The sequence below is a fragment of the Ranitomeya variabilis genome, chromosome 4 (genome assembly GCF_051348905.1).
Source record: "Ranitomeya variabilis isolate aRanVar5 chromosome 4, aRanVar5.hap1, whole genome shotgun sequence".
NCBI lineage: Eukaryota > Metazoa > Chordata > Amphibia > Anura > Dendrobatidae > Ranitomeya > Ranitomeya variabilis.
The window spans coordinates 32,959,291-32,981,547 of NC_135235.1; the positions used below are offsets into that span (position 1 = coordinate 32,959,291).

The window sequence follows — 22,257 nt, forward strand, 5'->3', positions numbered from 1 at the left end:
TCCCCCAATGATTTGCTCGGAGAAAAGGATTTTATGGTGAGTACACAAAAATCCCTATTTTTGGTACTACCATACAATCCATTTCTTGTAACCTTCATTGGGGAGGAGACCGTGGGTGTCCGAGTCGCAATGTAATCCCATTCAATTGTACTGTGGTGCAATGTATCAGCATCTGGTCATGTGAGAAAGGACTTTTGGTACTCGCTGTAAAATCTCTTTCTTGTAACCTTCATTAGGGGGGGCGCGCATCGGAGACCATGGGTGTACATATTTGTGCCTATGAGTAGACTGACACTACGGCATACATTAAAAAAGTTGGATTCCCCAGCAGTCAACATCCACCTACTGGCAGTAAGCTACTCAGTGAGAAAACAGTACGATAAGCAACATAAAGAGAAAAACAAAAACTGGTCTAAAAGAGGACAACAAGAAGGGTGAGCGTTGAGTACCCAATGGAGGCTAAGAGAATTTGCAGCACCAAAAATCCTTTTTCAGGTGCCTCGTTGGGCAACAGAGAAAACCATGGGATGTCCTAAAGTAGTCCCAGAGGGTGGTAAACCAAACAACGTAATTAAAAAGATGAGAAGAGGTATCCCTCAGGCTGCAACCTGAACGACTACCAATGCAACACCTTTTGACCAGGACTCGCGCCAGCTGACTTGAAGGAATTAACAAAAATTTTAAGAACATGTGAATGGATGAACAACTTGCAGTTTTGCAGAGCTACAGACTAGAAGCCTCATATGGTGAACAGTCCAGAAGGTCCCAACACCCTGTGGAATGAGCCTTAACCCCCAGCGGAGGCACTCTGTCCTTATCCCAATACGATACTGAATGTATCTAGTGAGCGTTGGAAGCCTTAGAAAGCAGAGAGACGTCTACAAGAGACAACAGAGTCTGAATGAGGCAGTCCCTGACAGGTAATGACGTACCGGTCTAGCCATGTCAAACCTGTGTAAAGATCATTCACCTGGATGAGAGGGCGAAGGACAAAGAAGAGAACACCTTGGGGAGAAAATATGGTGCTCAATGTAAGACCACCTTATCCTGGTGAAGGACAAGGAATGGAGAGCAACAGGAAAGAGCTGCCAGCTTAACGTTATCTAATAAAAGTAATTGCTGAAAGAAACCTTTCTATCTAGTCCATATTTTCCCACTCCTCCATACTCCTTGAAAATGCCACCGAGCGAAACGTACGTCGGAGTCCTGGGATCTCTTATCCTGTGTTATGTCTGCTTTCTTTGATATCTGCTGAAGTTTTATTATTTCTCCATCTGGAATTTATATAATGATCCTGCTGCTATATCTATATACAAAGCTGTAAGTATTTTTAGGGAAGACAACATTAAATATCTATGTCATACCCACACTCTATACGTTTCAATGTGAGCTTTATGTATAAATAAAATTATACCTTTTATATTAAGAAGTAGTTTTGATTGGGTAGTGGTTACTCACATTTATTGGTAGGTTATTCAACTAAGCAAGACCGAGGAAATGTCCTGGATCGGTTTAAAGGGAGAGCATTGTAAGGCGTCAAGGACCAAGTTGAGATCCAATGGATCCAAAGTGAGCCGATAAAGAGGAACTGAGTGAATCACATCCTGAAGGGAAAACCTGACTTGAGGCCAGGAAGTCAAGAATCTTCTGAAAACTAACCCTTGAGGGAACTGAGGGCCAGACCAGGCTCGACTGTGAGAAGGCGAAGAGACCCGTGAGAGAGAAGAACATAGGTTCGCCATGGTTGGATACTCATCAAAAAGGGTCTTCAAAGTATAAATACACAACAAGGGAGATTTCATGCTCTAATCATAGTCTGGATACCTTGATCGAGAAACCTGAAGTCCTCATAACTGCGACTTCAACAGTCATTACTGATTTAGTGAGCTGAGAATTTGGGGAGGATGTAGGAAATTAGATGTGGATGATCCAGCAGTCTCATGGAGCAACGGCGACGAGGTTGATTACTTCTGTATGTCAGGATCTTCTGGAACAGGCCAGAGCCATGAGGAATATGGGAGGAACGGACAGGTCATGGAAAGGTATTGCTGGACTTCTCAATGGAAGAGCTACAAGTGTTTATAAATGGTTTGAGGTGTGAATCCTGCTGACAGATTCCCTTAGTTTCTATGGTATTAGAGCCTTGTATCCTCTGGAGATTGAACGCATCATTGTCTTTCATATGAAACCACTTTTAACAATCCCTTTTGTACGGGCCCATACATGTACTTGTACAAATTACTCATGCCCCCAGAACCTTAGAAAAGAAAAAAGACGAGAAGAACTCATGTCCCCTCACCTTCTTGAGACAAAATATATCTAATTCTTTCCTCGTAACCAAGAGTCTCCCTGCCCCTTCACAGCATTGTGGCTCTTATTTGTACTGTGATATATGTGATGGTGTAGTGACCCCTGTGGCAGCTAGGGGGCGCTCTGCGTGATATGCATGGAGGCGTATCTGTTGTGGTGATATTCGTGGTGAACCTGTAATCGGCACTGTTGTGAATGGCCGATATGTGTCGCAGAGGGAGTCTGCGTAGTAAGTCTGATGTTTTGTGTTTATGCTGGGACCTGTAGTCCCTCAAGAGTTTCTGTAATGTGTATAGTTAAGTTTGGGTGACTTACTAGGCTAGTCATGACAGACGGGAGGGTCAGACTAGCCACACATCCACACACACATCCAGGGGTGTGGTTTCAGGTATATAATGTGACCAGGATGTGGGTCACATGGGAGGTGTGTCCGGCTGGTCCTGTGTGGAACCTGTGTATGGACCTGACCGATGAAGTTGCTGGATCGTCCTGGGAATGACTAGGGTCCTGCAAGCACCTGGGAACGGTGCGGGATTGTCCTGGGAATGACTAGGGTCCTGCAAGCACCTGGGAACGGTGCGGGATTGTCCTGGGAATGACTAGGGTCCCGAATGGTGCTGGATTGGCCTAGGAATGACTAGGGTCCGGAGAGCACCTGAGAACGTGGACTAGGCCACTGGCGTGATCCTGGTAACCTGAGGTAACGGGTGGAGGACGGGGTCCAGGACCTAAGCCGACAGGTGGAGGACGGGGTCCAGGACCTGTTGTGACAGGTGGAGGACGGGGTCCAGGACCTAAGCTGATAGGTGGAGGACGGGGTCCAGGACCTAAGCTGATAGGTGGAGGACGGGGTCCAGGACCTGTGGTAACGAGGTGACGACCAGGATCTGCGGAGCCAGTGTCCGTTACGGTGTGGGGAAGCTGCAGTCCTTCGGTGAGGTCCGGACTGACTACTGTGTGCCGGACAGGCAAGTTGGTGATCCCCGTTAGGCAGCTTACCCAGAAGAGTGTTAACAGAGTGTGGGGAAGCTGGAGTCCTTCGGTGAGATCTGGACTGACTACTGTGTATTGACCAGGCGAGTTGGTGATCCCCGTTAGGCAGCTTACCCAAAGGCTGTTGGAAGAGTCGGCAAGGTGGAGCAGGAGCTCCCGTCAGGTACCAAAGAGACTGTTGGTGCCTGTTGTATTCTATGTAATGAACTGTGCTTAACCTGGTTTATCTGGCTTAATAAACCGTATGGACTGCTTTCTTTTATAAACCCGTGCTGTGTGCTTAAATATCGCAGTCAAGCGAGTGTCCCCCAACACTCTCAGTAAGAGAAACCTTACAGTACCTTTTTGTTTGTTTGTTTTTTTAGCTCTAGAACATCTTTCTACGAACTGGTGCTCAGAATAAACTGCATATTCCATATGGGGTCGCACTAACGCTTTACATAGTGGTAGTATTACGTCCCTGTCCCATGAGTCCTGACTCCTTGCCTCTCATATGACAATATTTGATTGACATTGCAAATCTACAAGTACACCAAGCTCCTTCTCTACAAGTGACTCTACCTGTTGTACCAACCCCCCCCCCCCCCCCCGAAAATATAATGCCCTCAGGTTATTACACCCAGATCCTCCACAAGTGACTCTCCTAGTTGTACTCCCCCTAGAACATATGATGCCCTCGGGTTATTACAGCCAGCTCCTTCTCTACAAGTGACTCTCCTAGTTGTACCCCCCTAGAACATATGGTGCCCTCAGGTAATTACACCCAGATCCTTCTCTACAAGTGACTCTCCTAGTTGTACTTCCTCTAGAACATATGATGCCCGTATATTATTAGTCCATAACTTTATATTTCTCCTCATTGAAAATCATCTGCCACCTAGACGCCCAAACACTCAGTTTGTCAGAGTCATCCTGTAACTTATGAACATCCTACATAGACTGAACTATACGTAGTGAGGTGACATCTGCAAAATATAAACAATATTAATTCCGACCTCTATATAATTAATTAGTTGAATAGCAGAGGACCTTGCACTGAACCTTGGGGGTCACCACTTATAACAAGAGACTATTCAGAGCAGCCGTTATTGTCTTTGAGACAGTTTTCTCTCCGATTACAAACCTTATTTTCTCATCCGAAACAGCAAATCGAATCATTTTCTGATGGCACATTCCCTTTACATTCCATTAACCAGAGAATATAGAGTGGACACCTTTCTAGAATACCATTTTTTTTTTTTTTTATGTCAAAAAAATTTCTGATGCGTAGATTGAACTTAGCGGCTTTATTTTGTAAATGTAAACTTGATGCAATTTTTGTTTTAAATGGTCATTATTTTTTTTCACCTACCGGAACATTTTTGGAAATATGTAAAAGTCTGTATTTCTCCAATTTGCTTATATTTTTCTTCACTTAGGAACAAGTAACAGCTATATCATACTCTATGTTAAATTGCAAAAACATTTTTTTAAAAATAATAATGACATGTGCAAAATAATTTAGGAGCGAGCTGCTGAGTCACTGCCGGCATAGGAGTCATCATTGACCGGGAGATTAGTGATGTCATCGGCGGTGTCTAGTGACCTCACAGCTATCAGCTGCTAAGACTATGGTCAAGCTTAAGACACTGTCCCTGTCGAACGAGGAAAGGAGAGAGTCAATCAGCCCAAAATCTTCTTGCCCTTCCGCCTTGTAAGACTGACAAATGTGTATATTTCATGGACTCGTCCTTCAAGACATGCCCGGGCAATTTCTGGGCTGTGTTTTTTCAAATGCACTAAAATCCGGAAACCTGGAGCGAATATTGAGCGCAAAGTAAACCTGCAATGCAAAAAAAAAAGGTCTTCTGGCTGTCAGTCTCGGTAGATGTGGCTAAACAATATGGCACTGGAGAGGCGGCGGCAGTGATCTATAGGTCAGTAACTACGTGGCATCCTGGTTAGATTGTCCCGTGCATTTATCTATCTACAGAAGGAGTCTCAGCTGCCGGGGCTTCCGATCAGGAACCTAAAACACGGGAGAAAAACAACAACGTAAATATGATATACATATACACTTATGGATAGCAGAAAAAAAACCTATAAGGCTACATATTATAGAGTCTACGACTGTGACAGGCCTAACCAATAATTAACCTCTTAATGACCAGGGCTTGTCCATTTTTTTAGATCATTACAACTTTCTGATGTTTTTTTTTTTAAAATACATACATACGAGACCGCTATGTCATCTCTGGTCATTGCTGCAATGCATTCTTGGGACCGGGGCGGCGTGCGAGGAGCGGGAAAGGCCTGGCTGGATCCGGGGGCTGTCGGAGGGTGAGTATATAATGATTTTTTTATTATTTTTAACATTATATGTTTTTACTATTGATGCTGCATAGGCAGCATCAATAGTAAAAAGTTGGTCACACAGAGGGTTAATGGCAGCATTAACGGACTGCCTTACTTATGCCAAGGTGTAAGGCAGTCCGGTTAACGCTATGTGGGCGCTGACTGATGGGCGTAGGGAGGGGACACTGACTGCAGGGGAGGAGGGAAGGGCCAAATGGCGGCCGGACTGTGCCCTTCGCCTCGGGCCGCGACCAATCAGCGATGCGCGATTTCTGTGACAGACAGACAGACGGAAGTGACCCTTAGACAATTATATAAAAAATATATATATATATATATTTTATATATTTTGCACTGTTTCTTAGAAAGAAAAAAAATATGGTGGTTTGTTAGCCCATATGGGCTCTTGCGACATTTCGGCACATTACGGGAGCCTATATGGGCTAATAAACCATTATTTTTTCTAAGAAGGAGGGCTGTCTTCATCTTTTTCGTACTATATTGAGGATTGGTCTACGCCTGGAGGGTCTGGTACCCAATTTTCATATACTGCTTGCTACTGCTGCTTTTCAATTTTTATATACAATAACATGTGTAATATTTAATAAATATTACGTAAATCTACATTTCTTTTATTTACCTTTCTACTTCACCACCTAATGTCATACTCACCACTGGCATCGCGCCTCCACCGCCCCTTTCCGGACTAGTCTCTTCTTATCGTCCAGTGGTTTGGCTAAGGCACGGATCACTTGTTGCTTGTAAGGCAGGAGCTGTGAGGACGAGTCGCCGACACTTATTACACGATTTGCATTATAGGGGTCATCCAGCCTTTCGCTGCGCTCTATTTTTTTTGCATTGTCGATGTAAGGTCATTGGGACAACATTACAATAACGTGCGCCAGCGCAGAAGGTACAAGCCGCCCTGCGGACCAACGTAAGCACTGAAGAGGGGGCAGATTTCGCCTGAACACAGCGACCCCCCATTATATAACTGGGGCGCCAAACTATGACTGATGACATGTTTTAAGTATAAACCGTCTGGAAAGGTTAATGACCTCCTTTAAGTCAGACATAATGAAATAATACAAAGACAAATTACCATAGGCAAAGGGAGCTTTGTAAGGGCCAGAATACACTTCAGAGCTGTAATCCTCACCGCCTGCAACACAAGGATAAAAGCACACACAGGATTAGGGGCTTCTCTACAGAGCAAAAAACACTATCAAGACAAGGGATACTGGTAAGAACGCCTACAATGGAGGACACACCTATGGCACCAGAATATATGGTCTATATATGGGTCGGCCACCTTTTTATTTTTTACAGAAGTGATGTATTTAAAGTTAAGAATAATTTTTTACTGTATTGTATTTTTTTGTTTGGGGTAACTGAATGATAATGTACGGGATTGGTGAATGCGGCCTACCATGCTGGGGCTGGACGTCAAGCGCAGGAGCTTGGAGATGAAGGTGTCTGTGTGGACTCTGAGAATTTCGGCAGCGTCTAGCAGCAGCGGCTCCAGACAGGTCAGTGTCGACAGCTGGACGACGTCGTCAGGGCAGGACAAAGCCTCGAGAAGCAGCGAGATCAGCTATAGGTGGAGAGCAATGGAAAGTGGTGCAAATGTTACGGAGTTTTATAGAAGTTTACACTCCTGTTCTGTCCTTAGCATCAATGTATGATCAGCGGGGATCGGTGCAGGAGCGGTCATGTGTGGCTGCGTCAGTATGTTGGATGCAGGTGTGTACAGCGGGCTCAGGAGCTGAGCCTGCTCCATTTACAGTACCAACCACTGTATAGTAGTGATCAGTGAACATGTGCGGATAAGATGTTATCTGAGCATGCTCAAGAGCTAACCGAGCAATTTCCGCGTGCTCGAAAAGTACCGTATATTTGAGTCTCCAAGACTGCATGTCTCACGGCTGTTCCTAGTTTCCAGAATCCACGGTTCCTCTTTTGATGATCTGTCCTGGCACTATCTGTGCAATGATCACATTGGACAAGGCCGGTTAAGCAGAGCGGCAATGCCGGCATGTAGGAGGGGGGTTGCAGGGCTCCCATCTAGCGGCCTTGTATTAAACCATTACAGTAAATAAGGTAAAGAAAAAAATGGCAAAATTGCCATTTTTTCGGAGGCTACAACCCCCCATAAATGCAACTTGAAGCAATTAAAACCATGTAGCCCGAAATGGTAGGTATAAAAAATGACTCTTGGATGCTAAAAAAAAAAATAAATTAAAAATTTTCATAGATTGAAAATAAAAAAAAGCCGCAGTTCAGTATTTTTTCCGCTACTAAAAAAATAAAAAAAATAAAAATGTATCGCTGTAATCGATCTGATCTAGAGAACCATGATGCCAGGTCATTTTCACGGCACAACAAAACACTATAAAAATGAAACTCCCCACAATTATGGTGGAATAGTTTTTTCATTTTTGCTTTTTTCTTCAGAATTTTACCGCATTTGGAGTTTTACGTTCCCTGCTTTTCAGCACATTATACGGTAAAACGAACGCTATCAAATAATACAATGTGTCCCGCAAAGAAACAAAACCGTCACATGGCTGTGATCTCCTTACCGATGGGAGCTCCGTCATAAGAACTTGCTTTGGCAGACAGTTCAGCACGTGGGACAAGGCTTTAAGGTAATTGGGTTTGTCGTCTGTATGAAAAGGAATTTACAGAAAGTGAATCCATTCATCGCGCATCGTCTGCAGGGACGTAGAATCTGAAGCATGGCGTGCGCTCGTTACCTCCGCTAGCAGCATGGAAACCTTGCACCAGTTTGGGAACGTTCTCGGTGAAGAATCTCTGGCGGAACATGATGCGGATGTCGGCGTGACACGATTTGTTAAGGATATCTGGGGAATCGGAGACCAGAAGAGAGAACATGTCTGCAGCCTGGGGTCCGAGACTTCTGTGAGACAATAATCCGATCATCTGCAAAACAACCAAGATTATTTTACTCACTGATATACCGTCATCATATTCTGGAGCTTTACAGACATCATCATCATCATTGCTGTCCCCAATGGGGCGCTCAATCTAAATTCCCTATCAGTCTGTCTTTGGTGACAGGGAGAAAAAAAAAAAAAAAAAAAATCGGGAAGACAGGGAGGGAAATCAGGAGCAAAAAATCGGGAGGAAAAATTGGGAGGAAAAATCGTGAGGACAGGGAGGAAAATCAGGAAGACAGGGAGCAAAAAACAGGAGGGAAATCAGGAGGAAAAATTGGGAGGACTGGGAGGGAAATCAGGAGGAAAAATTGGGAGGACTGGGAGGAAAATCAGGAGGACAGGGAGGAAAATTGGGAAGACGGAGGTAAATCAAAAGGAAAAATCAGGAGAAAAATCAGGAGGAAAAATTGGGAGGGAAAATCAGGAGGACAGGGAGGAAAATCAGGAAGACGGAGGTAAATCAAAAGGAAAAATCAGGAGAAAAATCAGGAGGAAAAATTGGGAGGGAAAATCAGGAGGACAGGGAGGAAAATCAGGAAGACGGAGCAAAAATCAGGAGGGAAATCAGGAGGAGAAATCGGGAAGACAGGGAGGGAAATCGGGAAGACAGGGAGGGAAATCAGGAGGAAAAATTGGTAGGACAGGGAGGGAAGTTGGGAAGACAGGGAAATCGGGAAGATTGGAGGGAAATCGGGAAGATGGGGGGGAAATCGAGAAGATGGAGGGAAATCGGGAAGATGGAGGGAAATCGGGAAGATGGAGGGAAATCGGGAAGATGGAGGGAAATCGGGAAGATGGAGGGAAATCGGGAAGATGGAGGGAAATCGGGAAGATGGAGGGAAATCGGGAAGATGGAGGGAAATCGGGAAGATGGAGGGAAATCGGGAAGACGGAGGGAAATCGGGAAGACGGAGGGAAATCAGGGGGAAAAATTGGGAGGACTGGGAGGAAAATCAGGAGGACAGGGAGGAAAATTGGGAAGACGGAGGTAAATCAAAAGGAAAAATCAGGAGGGAAATCAGGAGAAAAATCAGGAGGAAAAATTGGGAGGGAAAATCAGGAGGACAGGGAGGAAAATCAGGAAGACGGAGCAAAAATCAGGAGGGAAATCGGGAGGGAAATCGGGAAGACAGGGAGCAAAATCGGGGAGGACAGGGAGCAAAATCGGGAGGACAGGGAGCAAAATCGGGAGGACCGGGAGCAAAATCGGGAGGACAGGGAGCAAAATCGGGAGGACAGGGAGGGATACAACCCCCCCCCCCCCAAACATGGGGAGAACACGTTAGGAGATAACGGGTCTTTTGTAGCTTGGAAATGAAATTACTTTATATACAATATGTTCTGCAAATACAAGGACAAGTCTGCCAGTAACCAGAGAAGCAGCAGGTCAGGGCTGCATGAAAACACAAGATATATAGTTTACGATTTTGATTATTCCCAAAGGGGAAAGGAGAAAAAAAATAAATCATGCATGCAACTTATACATTTATACTCTAGACGTTAAGGGTTAACTAGTTTGCCTGCAGCATGAACTTTGGTTGTTGTTGGGCCTGCATCCGGAGTTTATTAGGGAAGTGAAGGGCGGGGGATGATAACCAGATGTTCTTCAGTCCTACAAGCTGTAGTACATATTTCAGATTACGCCATGGAATAAGACAGACGGTAGGGGGCTGAGCTTCTCCAGACTTCAACAGGCGTCAGAACTGCTCTGATCTTTGTCTCCAGCCATAAAGGCATCGATTGTCCATCAGCCTAGAGGAACTACAACTTTACCAGTCTTTTGGAGACCCTCTTGTGATACTCAATATCTGCCTCAACTGGGACTGAACAGAGCGAGAAGGTTTTCACCACTAAGGAAACACAGGGCTGGGTGAGTGAGCCATTGACTCACTGCTTCTTCTTTGTTGGAGAGAGACAGGGGAGGAAGATGGGGGGTGGGAGGCCATTTAAGGGAAATACATGCTCGCTGCGCTCATAGGTTTGGTTGCTTATATTAATCTGCTTTTTGAAACAGGAAAGGCGACTACAAGTGAGAGTGATTGCCGGAGAGGAATCGGATCTCATCAGGGATTTCTGCCAAACTGATCGAACTTTTCATTGTGCTGGATCCTGGATGGTGGGAAGTGAAGACCTCAATTTACACGGTGACAAAGTCAGGACAGAACATCTGCGATTCCTCGATTGCTGCCCAAAAAGAAGGCACCTTGGATCAGAAGTTAATTGCTGGTAAGGACAAACTATCTAGAATACTTGGCTGTAGAAGTTCGGTGATATCAGTGACTCCCGTTATTTCCCACTCATCTCTCCGGTGTTGACTACTCCGCCAAGTGCCGTCACTGAATATATCTGCAATGTCACAACAGGATACCAAGGTGGCGTTTCTTCATATTATTCATCCAGAAAATACTCAAGAGTTCAGCTCTCTAAATCAGGACACGACAGAGCCCCAACTAAGAGGGCGTGATGAACGCAGGGCACCAACGACAATCTGGGATCATCCATGGAGTCGATTCGAGCAGATGACCTTGTTAAATGATCTGCCGGACCCTTACGTGAGTCCAGTCAAATTTTATAAAGGGGTGAACAGCATATTCCACCTGTACAGCGCCACCTGGAGCGACTTGGCTTTTTTTTGCAGCGTAGCGGCTAGCGACGAATTTGTTCTTGAGGTGCAGAAAGTGGACATGTGGGGAGAGGAGGTGCCAGACATAGAAGACCAAAAAACCAAGAAATCTGGCCGGCAGTTTATAAATCGCCTTCGGACACTGGCTAGAAAACTTGCAGGTGAATTGTCTCCGGGGCTATTTGAGGTTTATCAGGAAAGTGATGAGACGGTCATGGAGTATTATGACAGATGCGTGAGTCTAGCCAAGGATCAGGACTTTGATGTATATAATGACAAGGGCAGGGATGTTCGCATACTGAGAACCTGCTTCTACAATGGTTTGCGAGAAGATCTGAGAAGAAAACTAATAAAGATCCGTCCAGAATGTATGTGCGTGCCGCTACAGCAGATGCTGCCGGTGCTCCGGTTTATAGTGGAGCAGGATAATAAAAAGATGGAGGAAAAGATGAAGAAGCCTGTACCCGTTACGTTTTCCGTAACCACCTCTCATGGCACAATGCTCGTGCCGGGAATAATGGAAGACGGAAACGTGATCGTAGAAGAGAATAAAAAGAAAGGATTGTGCTATCAGTGTGGTGGGAAGGGACACATGAAGAGAGAATGTACCGCTGGGTGGAAGGTCAAACCATAAAGTACAAGTTGGCAATCCTGAGTCAGCCCTTCATGTCGCAAATTTGGAACCTTTCTCATTAAAGGGAAGGTGCAGCGATTTTTATATTAATTATAGATGCTACTACATGGGGCTGCATGTTGGAGGATTGCACATGGAAAGGGCTGCTGCTACTTGTATAAGGCTGTTTATTGGGGGAAGGCGTTTACATGCATGCTGGGAGACGGCATGGGGAAGGGGATGATGATGATGCACGCTGAGGGGCTGAGCAGTAAGGGGGGATGCTACTTGAGTAGGTTTGAATACTGGGAGGCTGTGTAGTGACGGTGGTGATGCATGCTGGGGGCCTTGCAGGGAGGGGGGTGTGATGATACTGCAAGCTGGGGGTTGCAAGGGGTAGGAGATGATGTTACTTGCTTGGGGTTGCATGTTAGTGGGCTGCGCAAGAAAGGGGGTGATGTTTCTTGTGTGGACTGAACACTGGGGGGCTGTGTAAGGAAGGGGGTAATTATACATGGTGGGGGGCTGTGCGGGGAAGGAGGCGATTATGCATGTTGGGGGGGCTGCACAGAAAATGGGATACGGTCAGTTACGTGGGATTGCATGCTAGGGGGGCTGTGCAGAACAGGGGGTGATTATGCTGCTGCATGTTGGGGGGCTGCACAGAAAATGGGATACTGTAGTTACATGGGATTGCATGATAGGGGGGCTGTGTGGGGAAGGCCATGATGATGCATGTTGGGGGACTACACGGAGAAGGGGATGATGATGCATGCTGGGGGGCTGTATGGGGCAGGGTTTTACATTTTTATTATCGCTTTTCCGAAAAATATAAAAAAAATGCAACAGCCACAATTGTTCAGTTTTGATGGAATTCAACTTTTCCTGTTTATACCCAAGTCTCAGCGCCACCATTTTGAAGAGAGTGCAGAGCTTTTCAGGGGGGCATAACCAATACGTAGCATAAACGACAGAAGCTTGCTAAATTAACCCCGTACATTCCGTCATAACTTGTCACTTTTGTGCTGTGAATTATGAGGATAGTTGGCTGCACTTTTTCACAACTCTCCGCACATTCTTCAAAAAGGTGATGATGGCCGAGACTTGTGTAGATACGGAAGAAGTAAAATTCTATTAAAATTGAACCATCAGGACTGCGCGTACATTTTTCATATTACAAAACGGAATAAGAAAACGGCAAGTTTTATTAATCAGAACATACAACTGAATTTTGCAGAATTTGTTGGCTATACAGAAATGCAAAAATATAAAAAAAAAATTAATGTACAATTTTTGATGTATACTGTATTAAAAACTTTAGCAATACCCCAATAAAAAGCATTGAATTGAAAAGCCTTGAAATCTTTATATTTTTTTTTCCTGAGATTATATATACAGTTAGGTCCATATATATTTGGACAGAGACAACATTTTTCTTATTTTGGTTATGGACATTACCACAATGAATTTTAAACAAAACAATTCAGATGCAGTTGAAGTTCAGACTTTCAGCTTTCATTTGAGGGTATCCACATTAAAATTGGATGAAGGGTTTAGGAGTTTCAGCTCCTTAACATGTGCCACCCTGTTTTTAAAGGGACCAAAAGTAATTGGACAATTGACTCCAAGGCTATTTCATGGACAGGTGTGGGCAATCCCTTTGTTAAGTCATTCTCAATTAAGCAGATAAAAGGCCTGGAGATGATTTGAGGTGTGGTGCTGCATTTGGAAGGTTTTGCTGTGAAGTAAACATGCGGTCAAAGGAGCTCTCCATGCAGGTGAAACAAGACATCCTTAAGCTGCAAAAACAGAAAAAACCCATCCGATAGATGGCTACAATATTAGGAGTGGCAAAATCTACAGTTTGGTACATCCTGAGAAAGAAAGAAAGCACTGGTGAACTCATCAATGCAAAAAGACCTGGGCGCCCACGGAAGACAACAGCGGTGGATGATCGCAGAATAATCTCCATGGTGAGGAGAAATCCCTTCACAACAGCCAACCAAGTGAACAACACTCTCCCGAAGGTCGGCGTATCAATATCCAAATCTACCATAAAGAGAAGACTGCATGAAAGTAAATACAGAGGGTTCACTGCACGGTGCAGCCACTCATAAGCATCAAGAATAAAAAGGCTAAAAACATCTAAAAAAGCCAGCACAGTTCTGGAAGAACATTCTGTGGACAGATGAAACCAAGATCAACCTCTACCAGAATGATGGAAAGAGAAAAGTATGTTGAAGGCGCGGTACAACTCATGATCTAAAGCATACCACATCATCTGTAAAACACGGCGGAGGCAGTGTGATGGCTTGGGCATGCATGGCTGCCAGTGGCACTGGGTCACTAGTGTTTATTGATGACGTGACACAGGACAGAAGCAGCCGAATGAATTCTGAGGTATTCAGAGCCGCCATACTGTGGGCTCAGATCCAGTCAAATGCAGCCAAACTACATACTACAGATGGACAATGACCCAAAACATAAAGCCAAAGCAACCCAGGAGTCTATTAAAGCAAAGAAGTGGAATATTATTGAATGGCCAAGTCAGTCACCTGATCTCAACCCAATTGAGCAGCATTTCACTTGTTAAAGACTAAACTTCAGACAGAAAGGCCACAAACAAACAGCAACTGAAAACCACCGCAGTGAAGGCCTGGCAGAGCATCAAAAAGGAGGAAACACAGCGTCTGGTGATGTCCATGAGTTCAAGACTTCAGGCAGTCATTGCCAACAAAGGGTTTTCAACCAAGTATTAAAAATGAACATTTCATTTAAAATTATTGAATCTGTCCAATTACTTTTGGTCCCTTTAAAAACAGGGTGGCACATGTTAAGGAGCTGAAACTCCTAAACCCTTCATCCAATTTTAATGTGGATACCCTCAAATGAAAGCTGAAAGTCTGAACTTCAACTGCATCTGAATTGTTTTGGTTAAAATTCATTGTGGTAATGTCTGTAACCAAAATTAGAAAAATGTTGTCTCTGTCCAAATATATATGGACCTAACTGTATATACACACACACACACGTATATACACACACACTAGATGGTGGCCCGATTCTAACGCATCGGGTATTCTAGAATATGTATGTATGTATATAGCAGCCACATAGTATATAGCACAGGCCACGTAGTATATAGGAGGCATGTAGTATATATAGGAGGCATGTAGTATATATAGCAGACAAATAGTGCGTGGCCTGTGCTATATACTATGTGGCTGCTATATACATACATATTCTAGAATACCCGATGCGTTAATACAGGCCACGCAGTACATAACACAGCCCACATACTATATAACACAGCCCACGCAGTATATAGCAGACACGCAGTATATAACACAGGCGACCTAGTATATAACACAGGCCATGCAGTTTATAACACAGAGCACGTAGTATATAATACTGGCCACGCAGTATATAACACAGCCCATGTAGTATATAACACAGGCCACGCAGTTTATAACACAGAGCACGTAGTATATAACACTGCCCATGTAGTATATAGCACAGCCCCCGCAGTATATCACACAACCCCCGCAGTATATCACACTGCCCATGTAGTATATAGCACAGCCCCGGAAGTATATCACACTGCCCACGTAGTATTTAGCAGTGTGGGCACCATATCTCTGTTAAAAAAAAATAATTAAAATAAAAAAGTGATATACTCACCCACAGGGATCCAGTGAAAGCTCTGGCGATGCGTGCGCAGCAGCAGCCATCTTCTGTTCCCAGGATGCATTCCGAAATTACCCAGAAGACTTAGCGGTCTTGCGAGACCGCTAAGTCTTCTGGGTAATTTCGCATCGCAATGCATCTCTGGGAACGGAAGATGGGGGCAGCCGCGTGCGGCTCGGCGGACTACGGAGGGTGAAAATAGGTTTTTTTTTAATTTTATTATTATTTTTAACATTACATTTTTTTTTTTTACTATTGATGCTGCATAGGCTGCATCAATAGTAAAAAGTTTGGGACACACAGGGTTAATAGCAGCGGTAACGGAGTGCGTTACTCGCGGCATAACGCGGTCTGTTACCGCTGCCATTAACCCTGTGTGAGCGGTGACTGGAGGGGACTCGGCAGTATGGAGCGGGCGCTGCGCACTGACTGCGGGAAGTAAGGAGCGGCCATTTTGCCGCCGGACTGTGCCCGTCGCTGACTGGTCGTTGCCGTTTTGCTGCGACCAATCAGCGACTTGGATTTCCATGACAGACAAGAGGCCGCGACCAATGAATATCTGGGACAGACAGAAGGACAGACGGAAGTGACCCTTAGACAATTATATAGTAGATAGATAATATATATATATATATATATATATATATATTACACACATACAGTACAGACCAAAAGTTTGGACACACCTTCTCATATAAAGATTTTTCTGTATTTTCATGACTATGAAGATTGTACATTCACACTGAAGGCATCAAAACTATGAATTAACACATGTGGAATTATATACTTAACAAAAAAGTGTGAAACAGCTGAAAATATGTCTTATATTCTACCTTTAGTAGCCGAATCAGCATGAGAGAAATAAATGAAAAAAGAAAAAAAAATTTAAATGGCAGATCTGCACAGCCCCATAGTATAAAATAGGGCCAAGTGCTATGTGATAAACCTCGCACAGTACTCAGCCATGTTACACACCAGTGTGAGCGAGCGCCGATACTCCGGCTGCTGTGCTCTGATCACGGAGCTCTGCTATATCCGTGTAAGTCTCAGAAGGAAGCATACATTGCCACAGCAGAGCATGCATCTAATGCCAACCATGTGTGATACGCCGTGGAGACGTGTATCTAATGCCCATCACATTACACCACTGCTCCCATAGAAGTGGACGGAGCGGGGTCACATTATACTAGTGCTCCTTTAGAAGTGGACTGAGCAGGGTCACATATTACACCAATGCTCCCATAGAAGTGGATGGAGTGGGATTACACATTACACCACTGCTCCCAAAGAAGTGGATGGAGCGGTGTCACATTATATTACTGCTCCCAAAGAAGTGGATGGAACAGGGTCACATTATATTACTGCTCCCAAAGAAGTGGATGGAACAGGGTCACATTACACCACTGCTCCCATAGAAGTGGACGGAGCGGGGTTACACATTACACCACTGCTTCCATAAAAGTGGATGGAGTGGGATTACACATTACACCACTACTCCCAAAGAAGTGAATGGAGCGGTGTCATACTTTACTCCACTGCTCCCAAAGAAGTGGAAGGAGCAGGGTCACATTACACCACTGCTCCCATAGAAGTGGATGGAGGGGTTAAAAATCAGTCATCATCTGTATCTACATGAACATTCCTTCCTTCCTTAATTTCTGTGGTTTTTCTTAGAATTCTATCAAGGAAGAACTTTACTGGGTTCTAGCTGATTTATTTGTCAGTTGCATTCCGCACACATAATCCATCACATCCAAGCTATTGTTTGGCTGAGATCACTCAACATTGTGTAATATATTTGTATATTCCTGAGATGATCATACCCAGTAATAAAGGAGACTTCCAGAAAGATAAACCTGTTGTGCGCCTTCATAGCTCGGGTGCCTAAGCCGATCCATACTACCCGAGGTGAGATCCAGTCTCTACAGCAATGTCACACATTAGACCACGGCTCCCATAGAAGGGGATGGAGCAGGGTCACCCATCCCTCCACTGCTCCCATAAAAGCTGATGGAGGGGGGGGGGGTCACACATTACACCTCTGCTCCCATAGAAGTGGACAGAGCAGTGTCACATTATACTACTGCTCCCATAGAAGTGGACAGAGCAGTGTCACATTATACTACTGCTCCCATAGAAGTGGACAGAGCAGTGTCACATTATACTACTGTTCCCATAGAAGTGGACCGAGCAGTGTCACATTATACTACTGTTCCCATAGAAGTGGACCGAGCAGTGTCACATTATACTACTGTTCCCATAGAAGTGGACCGAGCAGTGTCACATTATACTACTGTTCCCATAGAAGTGGATGGAGCAGTGTCACATTATACTACTGCTCCCATAGAAGTGGACCGAGCAGTGTCACATTATACAACTGTTCCCATAGAAGTGGACCGAGCAGTGTCACATTATACTACTGCTCTCATAGAAGTGGACGGAGCAGTGTTACATTACAAACATTATGCATTGCTTACACAGCGCCATCATTGGACTCTGCATATCTAATCCCATCCTGTGTGATACATTACACTGAGCCGTGTATCTAATTCCAGGGTATGTAACCCCAGCGCATTATATGGCGACCAGCAGCAACTATCTATTGGTGCCGTCAGCCGTCCTCGGTGACCCGGTCGTCTTGTCAGTATCACTTTGAAACAAAATAAAAAACCAGCTCCACGGAAATACAGAACTCTTCTTTATTGGGGAGAGTAGAAACTTCAGTCGGTGAATTTAACATGCCATGGTGGTAGAAAAACGACATTTGAGGTAGTGAAGCCGTAACTCATTACCATACAATAGGGCAGAATCCTGTTTTCACATTTGATGCCTAATTAACAATCAGATTAACCCCTTCACATGCACAGAAAACAAAACCCACGATAACACTGACAAGAACAAGTTACATATAATGTACAAAATATACAAAATGTAAGAAGCACCTACAATAAAACAGATAAATATACAAAGCAAAATATAAAAGATGCTCGATATATACAACATTGTGCCCCCTCATCCCCCATCCTGGTATGCACGGCCCCCTCATCCCCATCCTGGTATGCACGGCCCCCTCATCCCCATCCTGGTATGCACGGCCCCCTCATCCCCCATCCTGGTACGCACGGCCCCCCTCACCCCCATTCTGGTACGCACGACCCCCTCACCCCCATCCTGGTACGCACGACCCCCTCACCCCCATCCTGGTACGCACGACCCCCTCATCCCCCATCCTGGTACGCACGGCCCCCTCATCCCCATCCTGGTACGCACGGCCCCCTCATCCCCATCCTGGTACGCACGGCCCCCTCATCCCCCATCCTGGTACGCACGACCCCCTCATCCCCATCCTGGTACGCACGACCCCCTCATCCCCATCCTGGTACGCACGGCCCCCTCATCCCCCATCCTGGTACGCACGACCCCCTCATCCCCATCGTGGTACACACGGCCCCCTCATCCCCCATCCTGGTACGCACGACCCCCTCATCCCCCATCCTGGTACGCACGACCCCCTCATCCCCCATCCTGGTACGCACGACCCCCTCATCCCCCATCCTGGTACGCACGGCCCCCTCATCCCCCATCCTGGTATGCACGACCCCCTCATCCCCATCCTGGTATGCACGACCCCCTCATCCCCATCCTGGTACGCACGGCCCCCTCATCCCCATCCTGGTACGCACGGCCCCCTCATCCCCCATTCTGGTATGCACGACCCCCTCATCCCCATCCTGGTATGCACGGCCCCCTCATCCCCATTCTGGTATGCACGACCCCCTCATCCCCATCCTGGTACGCACGGCCCCCTCATCCCCATCCTGGTATGCACGGCCCCCTCATCCCCATCCTGGTACGCACGGCCCCCTCATCCCCATCCTGGTATGCACGGCCCCCTCATCCCCCATCCTGGTATGCACGGCCCCCTCATCCCCATCCTGGTATGCACAGCCCCCCATCAGTAAAAACAATAAACCCCCCTACTTACCATCCCTGCGCTCCCCTGCTGTGTCTTGTTCCGATGCCAGCAGCTGCAGTGGCCGGGCGATCACATGTGTCTGCTGCTAAAGAGAAAGGAATATTCACTGTGCTGGCAGTGAATATTCATTCCTTTAAGCAGAGGGCACACATGATCGCCCGGCCACTCCTGGAAGCCGGCGGCTGCGGCTACTGTGCCCGCTATTACAGAGAAATGAATATTCACTGCACAGGCTTTAGCTGCAGCTGCCGGCTCCTGTCTCCTGTGACCCGCTGCTCCGCCGCTGCCCCTCCATCTTTTGGGACCCTTAGTCAAGTATAAGCAGAGGGGAGCTTTATCAGCACAAAAAATGTGCTGGAAAAACGGCTTATACTCGAGCATATACGTTATGTTCACAGAAATTATTATTATTTTCATAAATAAATTCTTTTTATAATATATTATTAATAATGGATCATAATATCCCGAGATACAGACCCATCGGTACCTTGTATTCAGATTAAACATCCACCAAGCCTCACGTCTTTTCAAAGCCGCCTCCGTTTCCTCTCATTACTGGGGAATACTTGTGCACTGGCATAAACCATGAGACTACAAGGTACCAATAGGTCTGAATCTCAGAAAGTATATTATGCTCCATTATTAGTTATTTATACTTTCCATCAAAGTAGGTGAAAATCGAATGGATTCGGAGCAGAATGTTCCTATTTTCCCCATTGTTTGTCACACTGAGGTATGTTTATGGATAATAAAAATATTGCAAGAACAAGAATTTATGAAAATTAATATTAATTTTAAATTCTGTAAACCTTCTGCTTCTGCAACAACAACAAAATGTAAATTACAATGCACGCTCTCTTGTATTTTGCACATATCCTGTATATTGTATGTATCAGGCATTTCCTTAGGTTTTGTTTTTTGCACAATTGTCACGCAATGTTATATATATGATGCATGTTGTACATTGTATGTCATTTGTTGTCTCTTGTCAGCATTTTCACGGGTTTTGTTTTCTGTGCATATGAAGGGGTTAATCTAATTGTTAATTCGTAGTAATGAGCGGATGTACTGGGCCCAGGAGGGAATAAAGAGGAGAGAGACCCCTAAGGGGACAGACCCTTACATCGTTGGTCACCGGCACTCGACTATGTCAGCAACCTCCGGAGACTGATGACAGGCGGTGAATGACGTCCGCAGGGAGGTACACTACTGTGGTGGGCACAATGAGACCTCCCTGGACGGTGACCCAAGATGGAGAACATCCATGCCACCTGGGAAATAAAAATGTGCTCAAGACCTTAGACAGGTCGTATCTGCTTCCTATGGGCACTAGGCTAAAATTAAGCTCCATCCATGGTCCCGGCTCCCCCAATGCTACCAATGAGAAACACGCAACCCCAGGACAATTCTGTAGTCTCTTCTCAAAACACAATTCTTAAATTAAATAATTCTAATTTATTTAAATATAAACTTGTCTGGTTAACAAGGGGGCCGCGCAGAGCAATTATATATAAAAAATACCGAATGAATTACAAAAATAATAGTATAATGTCAGGCAAAAATGTTAGTAAAAATAATTGACTGTCAGATAACACTTACAGAAAACAGAGCAAAAACTGCAGCAAACTGCTGCAAACTGCAGCAAACTGCTGCAAACTGCAGCAAACTGCTGCAAACTGCTGCAAACTGCTGCAAACTGCAGCAAACTGCTGCAAACTGCAGCAAACTGCTGCAAACTGCTGCAAACTGCTGCAAACTGCTGCAAACTGCTGCAAACTATAGATCCTTCTGATCCATATCATGGAAAAGAAATTACACAGATTGAGCCTCAATTCAGGACTCAGATTCGGTTACAAATCAAAGCCAAAACCCGACAACCTGGACAATCACTGCATTATAGACACAAAAGCATCTAACGGTGTAATTAATCTCTCACATTATGAACCCAACAAAGTGGAGCTGGCCGTGCTTTCCAGAGGACTCATTTTGTCCTACTAAGGTCCTAGATAAAACTGAACTCTGCAGTGATCTGGAACGTTATTTCAGGAGACTGCGCCTGAGGGAATATTTCAATGATACAGAAGATTCAGAAAACACTCGGACTGAAGGAAAAGGCATCCTAACAACCAAGAAGAGGTCAGACTGGACACCTCCACCTGGACGAGACCCTCATTTGGATAAATATATAGACTCCTTCAGACATTTTATAAAAATCCACCGTCGTAGACACTAACAGGAGACAAGCATCCAACCTCAGAGCCCAGCAGATAAAGGCCATACGGTCCCTGAAAGCTAACAAAGAAATCATCATTAAACCTGCTGACAATGGTGGTGCGACAGTCATGATGAACACATTGGACTACATGACTACATGGGCTCACGCTACTAGGAGTTGGATCCTACACAGAACTATTACAAGGAACTAAACAAGTTGGTATCTTGTCTGCTTGACGAATCCATAAGAGCCGATGACCTGATACCAGAAAGTACAAGAATAGAGACATTCTACATGCTTCCCAAAATCCACAAATCTGGAAATCCAGGAAGACCAATTATCTCATGTGTGGTCTTCCGGTATCAGGATGAGTAGAGGGGTATTCTTAAACCCAAGGTAAAGGATACACCCAGCTTCATTCAGGACAAGCCTGGCCTACTGAATAAACTATCAGCAATAGGTCCTCTACCAGAAGGAACCATCCTGGCCACCATGGATGTGGAATCTTTGTACTCTAATATCCCATACCGGGATAGATGCCTCCAA

The 22,257-nt window shown here is 45.1% G+C and overlaps 2 protein-coding genes across 2 annotated transcripts in view; one reads left to right on the forward strand and one right to left on the reverse strand.

Moving 5' to 3' along the window:
* Positions 1-4,731: 4,731 nt before the first annotated feature.
* Positions 4,732-22,257, reverse strand: part of MMS19 (MMS19 cytosolic iron-sulfur assembly component) — a 59,031-nt gene continuing 41,505 nt past the window's right edge. Inside the window, exons 26-31 of the mRNA XM_077258303.1 lie at positions 8,394-8,580; positions 8,220-8,302; positions 7,067-7,231; positions 6,740-6,799; positions 6,310-6,410; positions 4,732-5,311 (exon numbers count right to left, since the gene is read on the reverse strand). Of these exons, the coding sequence (XP_077114418.1) occupies positions 5,284-5,311; positions 6,310-6,410; positions 6,740-6,799; positions 7,067-7,231; positions 8,220-8,302; positions 8,394-8,580 (624 nt within the window). The 3' untranslated portion in view covers positions 4,732-5,283. The remainder of the gene's footprint in view (positions 5,312-6,309; positions 6,411-6,739; positions 6,800-7,066; positions 7,232-8,219; positions 8,303-8,393; positions 8,581-22,257) is intronic.
* On the forward strand, positions 10,255-11,991 carry LOC143769605 (uncharacterized). The gene is made up of 2 exons (XM_077258302.1): positions 10,255-10,467; positions 10,612-11,991. The coding sequence occupies exon 2, from the start codon at positions 10,949-10,951 to the stop codon at positions 11,852-11,854; it is 906 nt and encodes a 301-aa protein (XP_077114417.1). The 5' UTR covers positions 10,255-10,467; positions 10,612-10,948; the 3' UTR covers positions 11,855-11,991.

What these genes read in the sequence shown, in the direction of transcription:
- LOC143769605 (XM_077258302.1), top strand. Translation starts at nt 10,949, where the DNA reads ATGTCACAACAGGATACCAAGGTGGCGTTTCTTCATATTATTCATCCA.